Raw genomic sequence first — 15,456 nt, 5'->3', positions numbered from 1 at the left:
AAATCTAATTATATGTTGAGAACTTGCCTTTTCACCATGGAATCGTAATCTCATAATTAAGTTGAATTTTAAATGATCCTGACATACACATGTCATAAAAAGAAAATGATTGACCATGTCCTTGTGTTCCCCTTCCCTTCTAGATGGTGGAAATGTCAAGCTTCAAGATATATATATATATATATATATGTGCGTGTGATATTTGATGTCCTTATCACAGCATCTCTTTCCCTAGTTTTTTTTTTTAACCCTCTCTTAAGTAGTTGATTTACCCTTAACTAACATTATTTTTCCCTATAGTGTCATTTGATATGCTACACCTAACCAAATTTTGCTTGTGGAGATGGGTATTTAAATGTTTTTAGGGTAATTGAAGTAAAAGCCTCTGTTAATTTATTAATTATTACATTCTTTTACATGTCTTTAGGGTTTTGTTAATTAGATTGACCTTCTGGCCACTAATCAGTAATTACAATGGCATTTATTATGATAAAAAAAGGAAGGGAATTTAGCAAAATCTTGAATCAATTTCTCTTTTTCCCTTTTGGGTATTGAAGGATATCTGCACCTAAAGTTCTATTTGATAATAAAGTAGCCAAGATTTCAAGTTGATGTGGAATTGATTGGCAGATGATGGCTGCACCTAAATTGATTGGAATTGATTTGAATAATTGACTATTTATTGATACAATTGAAATTTATTAGTTAAATATGGAAGATATGATGATTTGATGGCTTTTCTTGAATGGTTTATATTTTGTAGAAAGGCAAACGGAGGTCTCTATCAATCTTAATTTAAAGAAGTCTTTGAAGGGTAGATTTATAATGTTTTCAACTTGATTTCATTGGTGGCTTAACAAAGAACAAATATATGCAATGCATGTCCTAACAAGCAACTACTCTAAATAAATTAACAAAAATTAAGAAATGAAACATCCTCTTACTATTTTCCCATGGCTGGTCATCCACTGGCCACTGCCATATCCATCTTAGCTTCAGAAATTGCCCCTCTTCTCACCTTTCCCAATTTTCCCTTTTGGGTCTTGGGATTAGATTTTTACACAAAGGCCATTGCCTACAAGGACCTTTCAATTGGTCGTAAATGGGCCTGCACCCTTATGTTCTTCACAAAGTTAACTAAAAAATATGGGCTAGACTTGTTATAAAGACCCACTCTTTTCTTTGCCTTGTTTGGTTGAGGATAAATACACTAAGAACGTGAAATTTTTTAAATGCAAACAAAGTGTTATTTGGTTTGCATTATCAAACAAATTTCTTGATAAGTAGAGCATTCTACTTCACTTGTGCAAGGTAAATAATTTACCTAGGTGGGATTTAGTAAGTTGCATTTTTCTAATTAACTGTAATAAATTTACTTATTTATCTTTTAATTTATTATACTTTAAATTATTTTATAGTATTATTGTCTTTTTACAATATAAAGCAAACTACTTTTTAAGAAGTTAATTTTAAACCAAACACATTTATATTATACTTTTCAAGAAGTAAAATATTACGTTTGGTTGAATCTAATGTAATGCAATGTATTCAATTATGTAATATAATTAAAATTATAATGTAACGCAATATAATTATCATTAAATTTCTATATTCCTATATTTGGTTGCAGAATAAAAATATAATTAGTGATATAGCTCCCCAAAATATGTATAATTAATCCAATAACTCAGATTTTAGGATAGCTCATAAGCCTAATCATATTTAATGGTTCAACCACGAGATTTGTTCAATTAGTTTAACCACTATAAGACCCACTAAATAAAAGAAAAGAATTTTGATTAAAGATAAGTAATTTTGGTGGGATTGCCAAATATAACAATATTTATAATTATACACTATAAATAGAAATATAATCCTATAATTATGTTAGCTAATAATATATATATATATATATATATATATATATATATATATATATATATATATATATATATATAATTACTAGTTGACTTATCATAACCAACTATTATCTATATACTATATAAAAAGATTAAATCATCTATGGAGATATGTTATTTCTCCCTAATCAATCTAATACACTATTCTCTCATACTAATTATAACTTAAGCGTTGGAAGGTTCTCACTGAGTTCACACTCGGTGGACTTTTGACATATTTATTTTCTGTTAGCGGGTCCATATCTACAAGAAATTTCCGTAGACCGCAACAATTAGTGTAACGTAATGATAATTTTTATTTTAATATTTAATTTATTTATAGTGTTAATGATAAGTGGTAATAGTTGCATTAATTTGTAGATGGTAGTGGTGGTGGTAACAACAATGATTATATGGTAATGGTTGTGGCAAGGTGAGATAGTGGTAGTGGTATTGGTCAAATAGTAGTAGAAGTGTCAGAAGCTAAATGATGATAACAGTGGTCAACTAGTGGTAGTGGTGGCAGTAAGGTAGTAAGGTGAGGTAGCGGTGGTGATATTAGTCAAGTGGTGGTAGAAGTGGCAAAAGCTAAGTGATAATAATAATCAAATGGTGATGGTAATAGCAATTCTGGTAATAGCAATGGTGATAATAGAATGGTTGTGATGGTGATAATGGTGGCATGGTAAGCGCAGTGGTGGTAATAATAGTGGTGGTTGGGTAGTGATGTTGATGGTAGTATTGACAATAAATAAATAAAAATTTTTATGACTATATTCATTTTTATATGTAATAATTATTACGTTACTTAAATATAATTGATTTCATTATATAATTATCATTTCATTACGTCAATTTTTTTAATATTATCAAATAAAATAATTAACTATACAATGTAATCGTAATTACATTATAAATTTAATTATGTCATATCATATATGACATAAATTCTTAAAAAATAAAGTATTTTGAATCAAATAAGGTCTTACTTTATAACATTAAAGTATTAATGGTGTAGAACATGATTGAAAATTGCATCAATTTCTTAATGATATTATTATTAAGCATGGGCGATAAAATGAAGCATGGTTTGTGATCTCCTTTTAATGCTGGTGCTTTTAGTCCACAAAAGCCTGCAGTTATACTACTGTACAAGGCTTAGCTTTCTCTTTAAGTTCTTAGAAGGATCTATGGGTTGTGATTGTGGCCCAGGTAGGCACTTGCTTGGTTGTGCTTTATAAAGACATCATCTAAGTATGGAGTGACCCTAAAGTGCTAAAGGGTCATACTTAGCAATTATTAGATAAGGCTGAGCCCCTTCAATCATCAAACTTCATTTATAATCTATGTCCAGCATACAAATTTAATCATCTTCATGTCAATGTAATGAATTGCGAAACGATGAAACATGTTGGAAATATGGATCGAGTCACTTATAATTAGTTAATCCGAATTATTTATTGTAATAATAAGAAAAAAAAATTAAAATTTAATAGCATATAACTGCGTGGTGCAGTCATGCAAAATCATATAAAGTTAAAGGATACATGGTTGTATCCAAGAGCTAAATTGCCTTATCTTCCATGCAATATAATCAAGAAGACCTCACTCGTTCATTCAACTCTATGATTAAAAGTAAAGATGGGTATGATCAAGTTTGAGTTTGAAATTAAATTAATCAAAATTACAACCAAAATCAAAACTAGTCAATGATTTTAAGATCCAATCAAATCAAATTCTTGGTAGTATAGGGTTGGTCCTTATTTAATGATTTTTTGAACCTTAAATTAGACCAAATCAGTGTTATTAATTTACTCCGTGTATTAAGTTCAAACTAAAAAATTTTAAAAGAAAAAAAAAAGTGATACTCTAAAAACGCAAAATGTGATATGCTAAGTGACATTCAGGATTAAATTGGAATTATTTTCAAAGTAAATTATAATCGAATCAGAATGATTTGAAATTGAAACTTCAAATTTAATATGAAAGATAAATTAAAATCGTTGATTCTAACTCAATATTAGACCAATATCGACTCACATTCATTTTCATTTAAATAATTATTAATCTATATATAAAATAAATTATGAAAAAGTTCTACACATGAAGTCAATACTAACAAATGAAGAAAAAGCATGTTAACCAGAAACAGAGAAGAGAAGAGGAAGAAAGAAAACAAATAACAGGAACAGAGTGAGGAGAGAAGTCCGTTGCGATATGGTCCGGCTTAATGCAGACACATTCCCCTGTTCTTAGTCTCCTTTTTTTTTTTTAATTTTGAACCCTCTCATCTCTTCTCTTGTCCCACCAATCTTTTTTATTAAACTCCACCTTACCTTTGTCTTCTTTTGGTCAATTTTCTCACCTTCTTTTATTTTTTTTTTGCCCTTTTTAATCAATTACATCCAATCATTGTTAGGCCTGACCAGTGAATTGATCTTTATTCAATTTCAGGTAAAATCATCAATTTTTACTTTTTTTTTTTTTTTTTACAAAAAAATAAATACAAGATTACAAATTGATTTGAGCTCTCCTTACTCGAAGAGAAGCTTATCAAGTAATTGATTGAGCCAATAACTTATCAACTCGGTCTCCTTGTCAAATCAATTTTCAAGTTGGATTTAATTTTATTGAATGTACCATTTACTTTTATTTTTTTTAAATTAATAATTTAAATTGAATAAAATCAATTTAATTATCTAATTCAAAAGTGAATTTCAGTCTCACTTAAATTTCGGATTAGATAAAATAAAGTTTGAATTGAAAAAAAAAAGTTATTACTTAGTTTTTATATTTTAAAAAAATTAATTAATTATTATATTTTAAAAATATATTATTTAACTTTTATATCTTATTTTTATTAAATTATTTAGTTAAATAATAATTTATTTATTATTAATTAATGAAAAAATTTATAGGGAAATTAAATAATTTGATAAAAATAAAATATATAAATAAAATTATATATTTTTGAAAATATAATAATTTATCTTTTCAATTTGGGATGGGAAAAAAAAAGCATGGATAAAAAAATAGAAAGAGTAGGACTGACTGACAGAAAAAAAAGAAGAAATCTACGGATTCCCAGCACTGCATTTCATTGACATTGCGTGTATGTGTTGTGTATCCCTTCAGCCTTGAGTTTCACTTCACTTTCAATTAACGCCGCATATCTCTCCTTGCATTGCATTTCCCTCTCTCTTCGCCAAAACCATGTCTCCTCCGTTGTCCTCCATCAAACCCCAAGACTATGCTCACAGCCCCGTTCACTACGCCGTCGCTTTAGGTGATCACACTACTCTTTCTAGACTCGTTTCTGCTCTCCCTCGCCTCGCTGATCCTTCTCAAATCCACACCGACGCTGATTCTATCATCCAGGAGCGACTTGCTGATCAGATCTCTGCTGTTCTCGACCGCCGCGATGTTCCCTTCCGTGAGACACCTCTTCATCTTTCTGTTAGGTTAAATGACTCCTTTGCTGCCCGTACTCTTGCTGCTGCTGGCGCTGATGTTTCGCTTCAAAACTCTGCTGGTTGGAATCCTCTTCAGGAGGCTTTGTGTCGCCGGAACTCTGAAATTGCATCCATTTTACTTCGTCTCCACCATCGCTCTGCTTGGGCTAAGTGGCGCCGACGCCTGCCGCGTGTCATTGCTGTGCTTCGCAGAATGCGGGATTTTTACATGGAAATTTCCTTCCACTTTGAGAGCTCTGTCATTCCTTTCGTCGGAAAAATTGCTCCTTCCGACACCTACAAGATCTGGAAGCGAGATGGAAATCTCCGAGCGGATACTTCGCTAGCCGGCTTTGACGGCTTGAAGATCCAGCGCGCAGACCAGAGCTTCCTCTTTCTCGGTGATGGTGACCAAATCCACAACATTCCTTCAGGTTCTTTGCTTGTGCTGAACCGTGACGATCGCAAAATCTTCGACGCGTTTGAAAATGCGGGAGCTCCGATGAGTGAGTCTGACATTGCGGGATTCTGCTCCCAGACCAGCGTTTATCGGCCTGGAATGGACGTCACAAAGGCTGAACTGGTTGGCAGGACAAACTGGAGAAGACAAGAGAAGACAGAATCCGTAGGAGAATGGAAGGCTAAAGTCTATGAAGTGCACAATGTGGTTTTCAGTTTCCGGTCGCGCAAAGTTGCTCATAGCGAAAACGAAGTCGCTGGGAGCGAGCAAGTCTTACCTTTAGAGCTCGACGAAGATGACGACGGATTTTTAGTCGCGGAGAATCCTAATTTTGGGTTTAACAATGATAGGAGGAGGCACAGTAGTTTTGTGAGAGAGGAGAGAGAGTGGGTGACGGTGGGGAGGAAAAGTGTGGACATAATCCCGTCGTCATCGTCGGCAATGATAGCGCCACAAAGAAGATCGGCAGTTACGATAGCGCCGGCGCCGCAGACGAAAGAGAAGGAATACGTGAGGAGTCTGAGACCGTCAGTTTGGTTAACGGAACATTTTCCCTTAAAGACAGAGGAGTTACTGCCATTACTTGATATTTTGGCCAACAAAGTGAAGGCCGTGAGGAGGATGCGGGAGTTGCTGACCACCAAATTCCCGGCGGGGACGTTTCCGGTTAAGGTAATTTTTTTTTGGTCAAATCCGGTTAAGGTAATTGTATCATTGAAAATTATGCAATTATTTTCCGGGCCCACAGTATCGTAATTGGGAGTGGGACCCTTTGCTTTTACGTCTTTTGATAGTTTATACAAGCAACGAACAAAACAATGCGGTGTCTCCGACGATTGGGATTAGTGGAGAAGAAGCTTTTGTGGGGACCGCTGTTTGTGGTCGGTCTCTTTAATCCTGTGGGACCCAAACCTTCCGAGGTTAGCATGGTTTGGGCCACACTCTGGTTGCTTTAGTACCCCTCTGAATCCTGTTTTTTCTGCAGAAAGTAGAAAGTAGAAAATAATCAATGTGTTTTCTTTGTTGAATTGACTTGGTCGTAAACTGTGTGATTAACGTTGATGATTGGTTGTTTGTTTGGCTTGCTTTGGTGGGGCAGGTGGCAATTCCGGTGGTCCCTACAGTGAGAGTGGTGATAACATTCACAAAGTTTGTTGAGCTACAACCAACTGAACAATTCTACACACCACTTTCAAGTCCTAGACATTTTGTTCACGGAGGAAGAGTAGCATCATCATCAGAGGATGATCAGAAATCAGATACCCATTATTCATTGCTGCCGTCCACCTCGTCATCGATCTCAACAGGGTGGCTGAGGCGAAACAACAGCCATTCAGCTAGCAAGCAGCATCAGCGTTGTCCTCCTCCTTCAATGGGGCACCAAGAAGCGGATCCATTTGCTATACCTAGTGGATATACGTGGACGAATGCTGATGATAAGTCGAGCAAAATGAAGAAATCTAAGTCAGTAAGGAAATCTAAGTAATTGATCGTATTCAGGAAGATGGTGAAAAACTAAAGGGAGGAAACGAAATTCAAGTAAGGGAAAGAAAGAAAGAAGGAAAATGATAACCTTGGTTGGTCATGGATCACTTTGTATTACTCCACGTGTTTTGGGCTTGCAAAAGTATAGTGGTAGAATGTAGATATACCATCTGGCTTAGTGCTTATTCAAATCATGGATTGGTCTATGAGATTCTGGCAACATTATGATTAGAAGGTGACTGGGTTGACTTACCAATTTGTTGCACACAATTTTGTTGATTTTTAATATATGCTTCTCTAAGTAATCAGATAATATAATGCTTCTACTAGCAGCTTCATTTGGCCATACCCAGATGTTCTTAATTCAAACTAAGGCGCCAATACCCATATATCCTTGGTTATACCATTCCTTGTTATTGAGTTGCCTGTTCTCCTCTTCTCTGCTGTTTGTTACACTAGTATTTTATTTTTCATTTGTCTAAGAAAAACAGCAAAATTGGATTTCGTTGTATTTTAACATTTTGTGAATTTCAGTTGTCTTTCAAATTTCAGTGCATTTCAGATTAATTCCATCACTACTCCTCTCTTTATTCTGTCACCATCCTTCCCTTCACCTTGGTTCTTGTAGCTTTCTTGTTTTAAAGGTATGCACATTTGAGGAAACTGAAATGATTTTTCTAGTTTTCTAGCAAAGGTAAGATGCATGAAGAAAGGAACAGGCAGGTAGTAGTGACACAAAGGAATGAAAATGTACTTCATTAATGGCATTGATAAGGGTCTGAACTTCAGCCCCACTTCGATGGACTTTTTGCTATATATTGGTAGTGGAAGTTCAGCTGACGCTAACGTGCAATCATATCCTCTGCGATAATTTGAGTCTCTCTTCTATATGCTAATATAATTTATTTTCTGCTGCTCTTTTGAATTATTTACTGAGAGAGAAAGAGAGCTTGATTCATTTGCTCGTAAACTGTGGATATAACCTTGTACATTTTGTTGGTATTTGTCGTTGAGAATAACGCTTTTTTAAATATATTAATTATAGAATATTAAAAATAGTTTGAAATTAAATTTAATAAATTTTAATTATAAAAATATTAAAATAATAAAACGTTTTTTTTTTTTAAATTTAGTCACTGAATCCAAATCAAAATTAGCAAATCGATCTACATTTTAGTTTGATATGATTCAAAACATGATTTTTAAAAAAAAGGAAAAAAATAAAATATTTATTTGAATCCTTAAATTGTCTTAACTTAAATTTAAACTGCTCTCAAATTATAAGATTTGATTTGAGTCCTCGAACTATGAAAGAATGGTCATCTTAATTATATTACTAATGAGTTTTAATTTAATAATATCAAAGTTTATTAGTATTGAAATCGTTTTCAAAATTATCAGATAAAAAAAAAATTGTTACATTAGGGGAAAGTAATTGAATGTAGAAATCATTAATTATAGCTGCAGTTACCAAGCTAACAAAATATTATTGTTTATTTTTATAATTATATAGTAGGAAGTTTTAATATATTTGTTGCCTCTAAACAGGGGGCAACCCATTGCATATCATAGCTGGTGGATTAGTTCTCTCTCAACCAAACAATCTCAAAATTAGTGTTTATCCATAGTTGTTGGTGATTAGTGAGGAACAGGTGGTAGCAAATTGAGTATCTAATACATTACAATGCTTGTTACCTAATCCTAAGATATATATATATATATATATATATATATATGTCAAAGGAACAAAATAAAAAACCCACAGATGCCTTATCAGTTATTACCAGTCAAAGGAAATCTATGGTCTGTTGTGGGTGATGGATTATTAAGATGAATTTAAGAATTATTTTATCAAATGTTTTTTTTTTTTTTAATTATAAATATGTATTCATTAAAATTCATTTAATATACTTTTACAGATACAACAAGTATAAGTCCTTGGAATATTCAAAAATCTTGTTCAATTCTTCCTAGTTATGGAAGGTAAAGAAAAAGACATAAAACAAATGGGTTTGAATCCTAGATCATGAACTAAGATATTATACAAATGGAAAAGAAAGGGGTGAACATAACTAGGAAGAGAATTAAAAAGGGGAGATTCCAAACTTGGATTGCTTAACAAGGGAGAAACAAGTGAGTTGGCAAGTCTCCTTTTAAAAAAGTATATGATTGAGTAAAGACAGCCCATCTACAGGTGGCTCTTTTCTTTTTTTTTTCGGCTTATAGTTATTGGTCCTTAAGCACTTAATCATTTCTATCAACTCCTCTATTCTCAGTTTCTCAATCTAAGCCTCTGTTGCCCTATTATCACCAGGTATTCTCTTTCTTGATCTGCTCTTTGATTATGTTTGAGTATGTTGCTTGGATCTTTTTCTTGCTTTGTTTGACTTCTTTATCTTTGCACTGCTATAGATCTAGATTTTATTATTTGCTCTCTTTCTTATACACAAATAATAACGAAAATTTTTCATCTTTTCATGGCATACAATAAGATTGCTGAAACTAGTGCTAAGGACTTGCTTCTTCCAAATTTTCCATACATTCTTTGGTTCCACAAGTTAATTTGCTGCACAATTGTAATGGGTTCCTGATAATTTGTTCTTCCTGGATTTTTGGGGTTATATTGAACAAAAGCAAGAATCAATGGAAAGCGAGCCACCAAGCTGGGCAGATCAGTGGGGTGCAGGGGGTATTGGTGCCATGGCAGAAGAGGACACTACCAATAAGAAAGACACCAGCAATAATAAGAAGTCAGATGGCAAATCAGGATTGAATAAAGCCAAAGCAGCTGCAATGGTGGGAGCTCAGAGGATCAAGACTGGAGCGTCTACCAGCTTCAAATGGGTCAAAAATAAATGCCAGAAAAAGGGCTCTCCTAAATGATCACACAATAAAACTTGTTGCAGTTCTTGACATCACTATCCTTTTCTTGGGACAGTTTTGGCCTGTTAATCAAGTTTTAAGTGTTGCATCGTATTTTATTTGGACCATTAGTGCTCTTTTCCTTCTTTTGTCTAGCTTAATTGAATATCTCCTCCATGAGGGCTGTCATAAAAAGCTAAACTAATTGACACCTAAAACGGTAGGCCAATCTCAAATCAAACAACATCGGGTCAACTATCTTTCCATGCACAGAAGCATCGATTCTATCTAAACAAGACAAGTTCATCAAGTCGTTTAAGACTTTATTTCTTAACTTTTAATCATTGTAGCAAAAAATTTTAAGTTTATTATCTTTAGACAAAACAAATATAAATAATCTTGAAATAAGACAGCAAATTATTTGCAAATGAAAGAAAATAAGGTAATTGGAAACCATATCAGAATTTAAATGATTCCATTCAGTTCCGAGTCAAACTTCTTCCAGTACCCTTAATGGCATAAATCCAAAATAAGCGACCAGATTATATAAGCCAGTTAGAGCCTTAAATCTTAATAGACAGCTGAGAATTTACATCGTCCTGTTTCATTTACAGAGATAAATTCTGCTGCTCTTGGTGGGATCCAAACGTGTTCTCCCCACTGTAGGTCATGTAAAGAAAACCATCTTCATCCTTGCTATCCTCATAGATTGCGGACATCAATGCAGCTGCAACAACAGGAGAATATTATCAAACACAAGAATATTACTAATAGATTTTCATGGCTAAGGATTTATTAGTCAATGTTACTCACCAGTTTGAGGTAAAGTATTATTCACAAACACAAATATAGCCTTTTCAGCACTGAGATTAATCCTTTTCCGGACAACATAGACAAACTGCCCCACAGTCAAATCAGCTGGCACAAGATACCTGTATTCACAACAAAAAGGAAAATTAAAGCAAAGCTAGTATGCAGTAGAATTCACATCAAATTGAGTTGGCAACGCCATTCAACGAACTCTATAATGTAAAATAAAATGTGAGTAAAGAAACTTCATAGTTACATCCAATATTTTAGGCTTTATATCTAGCATGCAATGCAAGTGTGAAAGCCCAAATCATATCTTTGAAACGACAAATGAAAAAGCACTTAGCATACCTCCACAGGCTTGAAATTCTATTTTTCTTATGTACAAATAAGTTTTAACTTGCATACAATAGAAACAGATACCTCACACAGAACATGTGCCAGATGTGATTTATAACCATATAAGAACTTCATATATACAGATTTCCAGGTGAAACCATGATAAGCTTTGCATGAATGATCTGAACATTATTCATGTTCATCAACAAATGTTATATTATGTTAATAAATATTACCATTATGACAAAAAAAACATAAAAAGTTCAATGCAAATCTCTATGATCCCATGTCCTATATTACCATAGAATCATACCCAAATACCAGTTCAAAGTCCACCACTTCAGTTGTGGACCAACTGGCAGCAAAATTCTCACCACATAAAATTACCACTGCTGCCACAGACTCACCTTAACTAACCAAAAGCATTCAAATAGCGTCAAAGTACAACCTCAAGCACATGAAAGTAGGCAATGCCATATGCTTCCCAAAACTAAAAAAAGCCAGCTACCTAGAAATAATTGTAGTATTGAAAATTGAATGAATATACAACTAAAGAGGATCTTATCACTGCAGGATATATAACAAGGATTTTCAGAAAAGTAACAACTTCATGTAGAACACAAATGTGCAAGCAAATGTGAAACTGGAGGAGAGTACAATGCGAGAATGCTACTAACTTCTTCTTATCAATATCAGGAACATCACTCCTTTCAGCCTTCTCCACAATTACCTGCATCACATGCTCAGTCAGAAGATAAGCATATTGTATAAATTGAATGGAAGAGACAGAATCTAGATTGACAGAAATTTAGAAACAGAATCTTACAGGTATTCTGTCATGATACTTCTCCCTGATGCGAGCAGCTTCTGCTTGCCTCCTCTCTGAATAGGAAAACATGAAATTAGACAAGAAGTAGAAAATGAATAAAATAATCGTGATAGTTGTCTTGAACATTTGGAGGACGTCTCAGAAAAGTTATAAGTGATAACTCATACATGGAGTTAAACACAAATTGAAAAAAACAGTTGCAGACACTTGTTCAGAAAAACAAGGCAAATATTCTGTTTTTTATATTATAAAAGAACCATCATTATATCAGCTCCAATTTGTGATTTTATTCTATTCATGACTTCATGTTGTATTGAACAAGAAATACGGGAGCCCAGAAAAGAAATCTTCAATCAACAACAAGATTATAATTGGAAAAAAAAAAAATGAGAACTCTATCACATAAATAGAACTAAAAATTCGATCACCAATGTAAGCCATCCAAAATTTCAGCTTCATTTCCCTTTTCTATTTTTTTGACATTGCAACAATTCTCATCGAGTTATAGTTATGCATACCATAGACATCTTTGGGCCATATACTCGATCCCCAGTTCCTAACTAGACATAAAAACAGGAAATCCGACAGTAGGCATAAAAACGAAGATGATGAAAGAGAAAAAAAAAGAAACGAACCCAATGGATGTTCCATCTTGAATGAGCTTTTAGCCATGGACACAGCCGACCTTCAATTACAGTTCTCTGCGAATTTCAAACATGGAAACATCACAACCCCACAAATTCAGAGATCCCCTCGACCAAACGGGGAAAAAAATGGCAAAAACATACCGGAAAACAACAAAGACAAGCAAAAAGTGTATAAAGTCTGAAACTTTATAGCATACCCAACACGAAACGAGAGAAATGGATGGGGAAAATTAGGGTTCCAAAGAGAACCGATTGATTGATCCAATCGAAAGTTATGAAAAGAAGGACCCAAATTTTCAATATCAGAGAGAATTATTGGGCATTCCAAAAGAAAAATATTATCTTCAATTTAATAGAGATGAAACTTATTAGGGTTTAAATTCTCAAGTAACTCACTTTCGGAGATTGGAATGGGTTGGATTGCCTCCGTTTCAAGTTAAAGCTGTGTCTCCGAGTCAGCAACGCGTTACGAGGAGACATTGCCTTCCCCCAAACGGCGTCGCATTATCCTTTATTGTTTTGGGCATTTGGATCCCTGTGTCTAAGCATTGGGCTGAGGTGGGCTGTCTTGTATTTGCTAGCCCACCTTGGTCCATTATTTACCCAATTTGATTATAGAAAGTGAGCGTCCGTTAGGGGATGGAGTCACATAATAGAATGAGAGATCAAATGATGAATTTAGGGTTTGATCGAGTAGAAAGAATTGCATTTGAGCAGGGTGATCACGTGAAAAAAACCATTGATAATTAAAGTGGGGCAGATTTTCTATTTTTATTTTTGCAAAGGAAGGGTGAAAAGGAAACATGGCATTTAATTAGGCTTTTTTTTTTCAACGACATTCATGTGGGCTTATTTGGTAGCGATCAAGAATAAAATTACACAATCAATAATAAAAGGATAGGGAAGATCTCGAGTTTGAGTTCCCATCCATTTTTTCTATGATTATTCATGTTATACTGATAAAAAAGAATGATTATTGTTTACTGCGCAGCTTATCAATTATTATCCCGTCTATTATATTTCTGTTGAATAAAATAATAGTAAGAAAGTGACATATGAAGATTGATAAGTCAAAATCAGTCATTTAGAATAGTCAAAGAAATAATTGACCAAAAGAATAATGAGAAATGTGAAATAATAGAAAGAAATCAGGTTGAATGATTTATAATCAAGGTAACAAAGTTAAGTAGACACAATCAAATAGGCCAAGTCAAGTGGAGGACATCCGACTCCACCAAATCAACTTGACATCGCCCGATCTAGATGAGAAAAGCTTGTATTCACTACTTAACAGAGAGACAGGAGGCTCACTAATCATTATTCCTTCTAACACATTCAATAAAAAGGGACTCTATCTGACTATGCTCATCGTGCTGATAATAAATAACACTACTCGTATTCAATACTTAATAGATACAGAGGTCCACCAACTATTATTCCTTCTAACACATGACTATGCTTATCGCTTGACAACATTTAGTACTACTATAAATCACGAGTAACTTATCATGATGACTTAACGAGTGAGAATCACTTCCACCTATTATATAAATGACATTTTGCTAGGCAGATACTTCTTATGGCATCATTCTACTAACTTCTTCTATCTTTTTTATATGTTTACCTCTTCTTCTTCTTCATTCTTCTTATCTTTATTAAGCTCAATATTAACTTAAGCATTAGAGTGTTACCACAAGGTTATATCTATATAACTCCCTCTTATTACCAGCCTTTCATATATGAAAATTTGATATTCATCAGTTGGCACCATTTATAAAAATGATAAGTGAAGGAATATTAATTGTTCGTAATAACAATCATTACTGGTAATACACTGTACTTTTCATTTAATAGCTTGCCAAAATCGTTTGAATGTTCCTCACCAAAATATTACTGGTACCACTAACACGCTTAAAAACCAAAATCTCTAGCCTTTGAACACCAAAAACATTCTTTTTTTTTTTTTTTTCTTCTGTGGGTTGTAAATGATTCCATAACAGCTATTTGAGAATTAAATTCTTGATATTTGAGATCAAATAAATAAAGTAGAGAGCAATATAAAGTATGAAGATAGTATGAATACATTTATTATATGGTTCCATGAAATGCAATAAGTGTCAATTCCACAACAGTTAGCAAACATTGCATTATTTTGGTAGTTGAATAAACTTTGCCACCAAAGTTGTTTCTTAGAATATCAGCCAGAATCAGCTATAGCCTAGCTAGAGATTACTTGTGCCCACCAAGAAGACTTAATTCCTTTGCTTTGCTTTTTCTTTTTTCAAATTCAAATGCCCTTCCATCTTCAACCTCATAAATACACTAATTGAAAGCTCCAGGGATCTAACCAGTGAGCTTTTTCTATTGTCTCTAAAGCTTTAAATTTAATATACCGACCTCTTTTTTGTTGTTGGGTTGGTAACAAATTCAATGCTATGACTTCTTCTAGGTTGAACATCCCATCCTCCTCTCACCTTCCCCCATCTCTCTCTACCCCACCTCACACTCACACTCCCATTAAATAATGGTGATCTCACTCACATAACATCTCTTATTCCCATCTTCTCTCTGCCTCCTTCGCTTCTCTTTCTGGATTCTTTTATGCTATAGCTATCTCTTTTTCATTGCCGATTTCATGTTCTTTGACTTACAGGGATTTTTGCATGTATCGGTC

The 15,456-nt window shown here is 33.7% G+C and overlaps 2 protein-coding genes and 1 long non-coding RNA gene across 8 annotated transcripts; 2 read left to right on the top strand and 1 right to left on the bottom strand.

Moving 5' to 3' along the window:
- The first annotated feature begins 4,980 nt into the window (after positions 1 to 4,980).
- On the top strand, positions 4,981 to 7,551 carry LOC110639457 (uncharacterized). Its single transcript, XM_058130459.1, has 2 exons — positions 4,981 to 6,482; positions 6,910 to 7,551. The coding sequence occupies exons 1-2, from the start codon at positions 5,112 to 5,114 to the stop codon at positions 7,294 to 7,296; spliced, it is 1,758 nt and encodes a 585-aa protein (XP_057986442.1). The 5' UTR covers positions 4,981 to 5,111; the 3' UTR covers positions 7,297 to 7,551.
- A 1,750-nt stretch (positions 7,552 to 9,301) lies between these two features.
- On the top strand, positions 9,302 to 10,285 carry LOC110639460 (uncharacterized). Its single transcript, XR_002491921.2, has 2 exons — positions 9,302 to 9,609; positions 9,788 to 10,285. It is a non-coding gene; the product is annotated as an uncharacterized LOC110639460 (long non-coding RNA).
- A 315-nt stretch (positions 10,286 to 10,600) lies between these two features.
- On the bottom strand, positions 10,601 to 13,292 carry LOC110639459 (autophagy-related protein 8C-like). Of its 6 annotated transcripts, none has more exons than XM_058130462.1 (6): positions 13,179 to 13,292; positions 12,654 to 12,836; positions 12,133 to 12,188; positions 11,984 to 12,036; positions 10,971 to 11,089; positions 10,601 to 10,884 (listed from the first exon to the last, which is right to left on the bottom strand). In XM_058130462.1, the coding sequence occupies exons 2-6, from the start codon at positions 12,805 to 12,807 to the stop codon at positions 10,766 to 10,768; spliced, it is 501 nt and encodes a 166-aa protein (XP_057986445.1). In that variant the 5' UTR covers positions 12,808 to 12,836; positions 13,179 to 13,292; the 3' UTR covers positions 10,601 to 10,765. The 6 variants fall into 6 exon arrangements, with proteins under 6 accessions (XP_057986445.1, XP_021646112.1, XP_021646111.1 ...); XM_021790420.2 differs by having other exon boundaries at positions 12,771 to 12,836; positions 13,179 to 13,276; XM_021790419.2 differs by having other exon boundaries at positions 12,771 to 12,836; positions 12,924 to 13,250.
- Positions 13,293 to 15,456: the final 2,164 nt, after the last annotated feature.

Source organism: Hevea brasiliensis, chromosome 11 (genome assembly GCF_030052815.1).
Source record: "Hevea brasiliensis isolate MT/VB/25A 57/8 chromosome 11, ASM3005281v1, whole genome shotgun sequence".
In the NCBI taxonomy this organism is placed as follows: Eukaryota; Viridiplantae; Streptophyta; class Magnoliopsida; order Malpighiales; family Euphorbiaceae; genus Hevea; species Hevea brasiliensis.
The sequence above is the reverse complement of the archived record's forward strand: the minus strand, read 5'-3'. Positions and strand labels throughout refer to the sequence as shown.

What these genes read in the sequence shown, in the direction of transcription:
- LOC110639457 (XM_058130459.1), top strand. Translation starts at nt 5,112, where the DNA reads ATGTCTCCTCCGTTGTCCTCCATCAAACCCCAAGACTATGCTCACAGC. An exon ending in CGGGGACGTTTCCGGTTAAG is followed by an intron (nt 6,483 to 6,909) that starts GTAATTTTTTTT and finishes TTGGTGGGGCAG; the next exon opens with GTGGCAATTCCGGTGGTCCC.
- LOC110639459 (XM_058130462.1), bottom strand. Translation starts at nt 12,807, where the DNA reads ATGGCTAAAAGCTCATTCAAGATGGAACATCCATTGGGTTCGTTTCTT. An exon ending in AGTATCATGACAGAATACCT is followed by an intron (nt 12,037 to 12,132) that starts GTAAGATTCTGT and finishes CATGTGATGCAG; the next exon opens with GTAATTGTGGAGAAGGCTGA. An exon ending in CCTGATATTGATAAGAAGAA is followed by an intron (nt 11,090 to 11,983) that starts GTTAGTAGCATT and finishes TTGTGAATACAG; the next exon opens with GTATCTTGTGCCAGCTGATT.